At 37.8% G+C, this 6,538-nt stretch overlaps 1 protein-coding gene across 2 annotated transcripts in view; it reads right to left on the bottom strand.

Moving 5' to 3' along the window:
• Positions 1-2,197: 2,197 nt before the first annotated feature.
• LOC137439996 (sodium channel regulatory subunit beta-2) overlaps positions 2,198-6,538 on the bottom strand; it is a 32,654-nt gene continuing 28,313 nt past the window's right edge. The window contains exons 2-5 of one of the 2 annotated variants that reach the window (XM_068136335.2): positions 5,270-5,436; positions 4,843-5,056; positions 4,504-4,636; positions 2,198-3,719 (exon numbers count right to left, since the gene is read on the bottom strand). In XM_068136335.2, the coding sequence (XP_067992436.2) occupies positions 3,623-3,719; positions 4,504-4,636; positions 4,843-5,056; positions 5,270-5,436 (611 nt within the window). In that variant the 3' untranslated portion in view covers positions 2,198-3,622. The remainder of the gene's footprint in view (positions 3,720-4,503; positions 4,637-4,842; positions 5,057-5,269; positions 5,437-6,538) is intronic. The other variant, XM_068136336.2, reaches the window with a different exon arrangement.

Here is a 6,538-nt window from a genome sequence, read left to right as displayed (position 1 = left end):
CACAACTTGTTAATGAATCAAACACAACTTGTTAATGAATCATATACAACTTGTTAATGAATCAAACACAACTTGTTCATGAATCAAACACAACTTGTTCATGAATCAAATACAACTTGTTAATGCATCATATACAACTTGTTAATGAATCAAACACAACTTGTTAATGAATCATATACAACTTGTTAATGAATCAAACACAACTTGTTAATGAATCAAACACAACTTGTTAATGAATCAAACACAACTTGTTAATGAATCAAACACAACTTGTTAATGAATCAAACACAACTTGTTAATGAATCAAACACAACTTGTTAATGAATCAAACACAACTTGTTAATGAATCAAACCCAACTTGTTAATGAATCATATACAACTTGTTAATGAATCAAACACAACTTGTTAATGAATCAAATACAACTTGTTAATGAATCAAACACAACGTGTTCATGAATCATACACAACTTGTTGTGAATCATATATAATGAATCATATACAACTTGTTAATGAATCAAATACAACTTGTTAATGAATCAAACACAACTTGTTAATGAATCAAACACAACTTGTTAATGAATCAAACACAGTTTGTTAATGAATCATACAACTTGTTAATGAATCAAACACAACTTGTTAATGAATCAAACACAACTTGTTCATGAATCATACACAACTTGTTAATGCATCAAACACAACTTGTTAATGAATCAAACACAACTTGTTAATGAATCAAACACAACTTGTTAATGAATCAAACACAACTTGTTCATGAATCATACACAACTTGTTAATGAATCATATACAACTTGTTAATGAATCAAAAACAAGTTGTTAATTAATCATATACAACTTGTTAATGAATCAAACACAACTTGCTAATGAATCATACACAACTCGTTAATGAATCAAACACGACTCGTTAATGAATCATACACGACTCGTTAATGAACCATACACGACTCGTTAATGAACCATACACGACTCGTTAATGAACCATACATGACTCGTTAATGAATCATACACGACTTGTTAATCATACATGATTTGTTAATGAATCATACACGACTCGTTAAGGTTTCATACACGATTCGTTAATTAATCATACATGATTTGTTAATGAATCATACACGACTCGTTAAGGATTCATACACGATTCGTTAATTAATCATACATGACTCGTTAATTAATCAAACATGACTTGTTAATGAATCATACATGACTCGTTAATTAATCATACATGACTTGTTAATGAATCATACATGACTTGTTAATGAATCATACATGACTTGTTAATGAATCTTTCTTGACTCATTAATTAATCATACATGACTCGTTAATTAATCAAACATGACTTGTTAATGAATCATACATGACTCATTAATTATTCATACATGACTTTTTAATTAATCATACATGACTTGTTAATGAATCATACATGACTTGTTAATGAATCATACATGACTTGTTAATGAAGCATACATGACTGGTTAATGAATCATACATGACTCATTAATGAATCATACATGACTCATTAATGAATCATACATGACTCATTAATGAATCATACATGACTCGTTAATGAATCATACATGACTCATTAATGAATCATACATGACTTGTTCATGAATCATACACGACTCATTAATTAATGAAACATGACTTGTTAATGAATCATACATGACTTGTTAAGGAATCATACACGACTCATTAATTAATGAAACATGACTTGTTAATGAATCATACACGACTCATTAATGAATCATACATGACTTGTTAATGAATCATACACAACTCATTAATTAATGAAGCATGACTCATTCACACATTAAACATGACACGTTCAGGATTCAAACATGACTTATTCGTGAATCATACGTTGTATGAAATGTATTTGGATTAGTGTTCTGTAGACACCGCACATTATCATTCATACATCCTGCCCTCTGCGCCACCCCACCCCATCCCCCCACAATGTCAATTATCCTAACCCCCAAATTGTTATTCATACAACCCCTCCTCCCTCCATCCCATCCTCCCTCCATCCCCTCCTTCCTCAATCCCCTCCTCCCTCCATCCCCTCCTCCCTCCATCCCCTCCTCCCTCCATCCCCTCTTCCCTCCATCCCCTCCTCCCCGCAATGTCAATGTCGTTCATGTATACCCCCTCCCCCCACCTTAGCCCCCACATTGTTATTCATACATTCGAATGCATTTAATCTCAGTGATTTTGGTTTACAGGTTTCTCCCTGCCAGGTCTCGTGCAGGTGTGCATCGCTCAGGATGCACCGACATACCTTAATCCCTGCGAGTTACCCCTAGTGCATTTCAGGTGTGGACACAGCAGACAAGCCAGCCAGACATGTGACAAGACAGACACGGAGGCTACAACCATGCATAATAGGATTTGCATCATTCGGGGAGACATCGTATTGCTTGCAGTTATAAATTCCTTGCATAACTCGTTTTAGTGTATAGGTGTAATTGTCAAGGTGATGTGATTGGTTAAGACAAGCAGGTGTTGTCAGTGAGGTATGGCTGTCTGCAGATAGGTCTGCAAACCGACGTTTGTTTAAATGTGTGTGTGGTTAATCCATAATACAGCATTTTATACATATACGATTTTATACGGTCATTTGTCCTGTACTATAGTACCTACCATACCGTACACTACACTCGATGTATGTTACATACAATAACCACTGTACCATATACAGTGTACATTATGCACTGTACCATAGACAATGTACATTATACACTGTACCATATAGTGTACATTATGCACTGTACCATAGACAATGTACATTATACACTGTACCATAGACAGTGTACATTATGCACTGTACCATAGACAATGTACATTATACACTATCATAGACAGTGTACATTATGCACTGTACCATACACAATGTATATATTATACAATGCAACATAGACAGTGTGCATTATGCACTGTACCATAGACAATGTACATTATACACTGTACCATACACAATGTATATATTATGCAATGCAACATAGACAGTGTGCATTATGCACTGTACCATACACAATGTACATTATACACTAACATAGACAGTGTACAATACACACTGTACCATAGACAATGTACATTATACACTGTACCTTAGACAGTGTACATTGTGCACTGTACCATAGTGTACATTGTGCACTGTACTTGTGCTGTCCCAGTTTCCTATTGCTGTGCAATATTGATAAAAGCTATTTATAAGCTAATTTGCATATGCAAATGAGGCAAGGCTTCCCCACGACAGGATTTTTCAGAACTTGATAAATGGTGAAGTGCAGAAACAATGGCATCACATTTTCCTAACCTGAAAGGTTACCTGGAAGTTAGGGGCAGCTGGTTAATGGATTAATGAGTCAGGGAAGGGTGACGAGGCGTCCATTTTGATTCACCAAGTGGCAAAGCAAGAAGAAAGCAAAGGAGAGAGATAGATAGGTTTGTGACTAAGGATAAATATATCGACAGGGACTCGTCAGGGGAAGGAGAAAGAGAGGAGGGACCTCATGGGATCCCATGAACATAGACAGATATAAGGGACGGAGACACGGGGATGAGGAGCCTGAAGTCGATGGACACTAGGCCGTGTACAAGGCCTTTAGGCGTTCGCTTCCCGCGCCATGCTCTCTTTGCTGTTGTTCACACAATTCTCCACGTTGTCATGTTGAGGGGATGTATTCATCAGTCGATCCTTCCTACAAACACAGACACGGCGCCATGTACATCTGTACACGTGGTTGTGTTGTTGTCTTGCTGACGCTATATCTTAGACAAAGCTCGAGTGTCTGTGCCAACAAGTGCCAAGTAAAGGTTGAGCCGAGAATAACCATCACCACATTTAGATCCCTCAAACAGGCCCAACCTCACCACATTGGTATCAGACACGCAACGAACATTTCAATTTGTGCTTCGACACACGCACATCGACAAGATTTACAAAACGGATCATTATGTCTACGTTTGCATTGTTTCTACAACTCGAAACACCCACTTCCTTTGGGGTGGGGAGGGGGAGGGTGAGGTATAGGTGGGGAGGGGGGAAAGAGTTGGGGGCAAATATACTTTGTGTCTGCAGTAACCCCCCCCCCCCCCCCCCCCCCCCTTCAGGGATCAGTAAACCGCTTGTGTCGTGGCAGGTGTTACAGGTAAAAATTCAGCAGTGAGGGAGGGGGGGGGGGCAGGGGTTGTCCCAATGGCCTAACCCTGAGCACTAACAATATGTATAAAATTTATTCAATTATGCTCCAACAGGAACACAAACAACACGGAGAAACGCTGTTTATTTATGACGTCATAAAATGTGCATCAGTGCCTCCACATAGATACACCTGCTCCGTTATATGTAGATGCGACTCCAAAGGGAATCCATTTTAATTTAGAATCCGAAACCTCAGGCAGTGATTCCAACACCGGCATTCACAATCAGGACCCGAAATATTTCAACACAAGTGTCAAATGGTCTCCATTCCTGTCACTCACTTATCCTCGGGGTGGAGTCGTTCCCGGACGTGGGCCACGACCTTCCTAATAATCACCACCAGGATGAGAAGACCGAGCAGGCCCAGAACACAAGAGGTCACGATGATCATCACAGTCCGGTCCTCTGGAATGACTGCAAAAAGGTGCACAGAGTCGTCACAGGAACAAGCGAACACGAGAATAAGGTATAGCAGACAGACAAGGGAATGAACAAAGTGGCAAGGTAGCAGAACCCTGGACTAGCTGGAGGTAAACTTATGGACAAGGGAAGAGAGTACAGTCCAAAGAAGTTCAGGTTTATGGAAGCTTTGGTTCATGTGAAGGAATGTGAAGTTGTACTTTCGGTGACGACTAGTAGGTGTGTGGCCGACCAGCCGGTGTTCTTGCGGTCTTCCGTGTGTATCGCCGTGCAGTTGTACCAGCCCGTGTCGTCCAGCTGGACATCCAGTAGAGTGATGCCCGCTTCTGCTTTACCCACATTCGACAGAAACTTGAGACGATCCCGAAAAAGTTCGCTCATGATTATCTTCTTCTTGCCAATGTGGCTGAAAATCTGCAGAAACCGAGAAAGATGTGACAATTTGTTGGTATTATTTGGGAGTAGGTGTGAAAGATCCCAAAAAACGATGACATCCAGGGGGCCCAACACAGAAGTGACAAAATGTGCAAATGTAGGCTGCAGTAGGTCCACACATGAAGAAAGCAGGAAAAGGTTAGCCTTACAGCTGTGCAACAAATGGTGTTAAACAGTTGCAGTTGGTTGTACCGGGAATGCTTTGCTGGTCTCGTTGAATTTGTAGAACCACTTGAGCTCGATCTTTTCTTGTTTCATCTCATAACATGTGAGGATCTTGCAGGAAATGGTCGCATTGCTGCCATTCACAACTTTCATCTCATCCTTCGTGATGAGCACGATGGCGCGAACACCCGGCACTGCACACGACCCAGAAACATGAACCTCGGCCACCTTGGGCCTACACCTCATCGTTTTCTATCCGAAGTATACCAGACATCACCAAGGCCTGTATACGTCTGCAGCAGAAAACATTTTAAACGAGAGAGTTCACAGAACATCTTGCCTCACACATGGGCGGGGCAGCAAAGGGCAAGGGTATTTTGTAGGCTGCAGTAGGTCCACAATATATATATATATATACACAAACACATATAGATATATATATATATATACACAAACACATATACATACATATATATATACACAAACACATATATATATATATATATACACAAACACATATATATATATATATATATATATATATATATATATATATATATATATATATATATATATATATATATATATATATATATATATATATATATACAAACACATATAGATATATATATATATACACATATAGATATATATATACACAAACACATATATATATATATATATATATATATATACACAAACACATATAGATAGATATATATACACAAACACATATAGATATATATGTATATATACACAAACACATATAGATATATATATATATACACAAACACATATAGATATATATATATATACACATATAGATATATATATACACAAACACATATAGATATATATATATACACAAACACATATACATATATATATATACACAAACACATATAGATATATATATACACACAAACACATATACATATATATATATACAGTGGGGAGAACAAGTATTTGATACACTGCCGATGTTGCAGGTTTTCCCACTTACAAAGCACGTAAAGGTCTGTAATTTTTATCATAGGTACACTTCAACTGTGAAAGAAGGAATCTAAAACAAAAATCCTGAAAATCACATTGTATGATTTTTAAGTAATTAATTTGCATTTTATTGCATGAAATAAGTATTTGATCACCCACCAACCAGTAAGAATTCCGGCTCTCACAGACCTGTTAGTTTTTTCTTTAAGAAGCCCTCCCATTCTCCACTCATTACCTGTATTAACTGCACCTGTTTGAACTCGTTATCTGCATAAAAGACGTCTCCAGACCGTCTCTGACCAC

Source organism: Myxine glutinosa, chromosome 14 (assembly GCF_964187855.1).
Source record: "Myxine glutinosa chromosome 14, kmMyxGlut1.1, whole genome shotgun sequence".
Taxonomy (NCBI): Eukaryota; Metazoa; Chordata; class Myxini; order Myxiniformes; family Myxinidae; genus Myxine; species Myxine glutinosa.
Note: the sequence above shows the minus strand (reverse complement) of the source record. Positions and strands in the feature narration are given on the sequence as shown.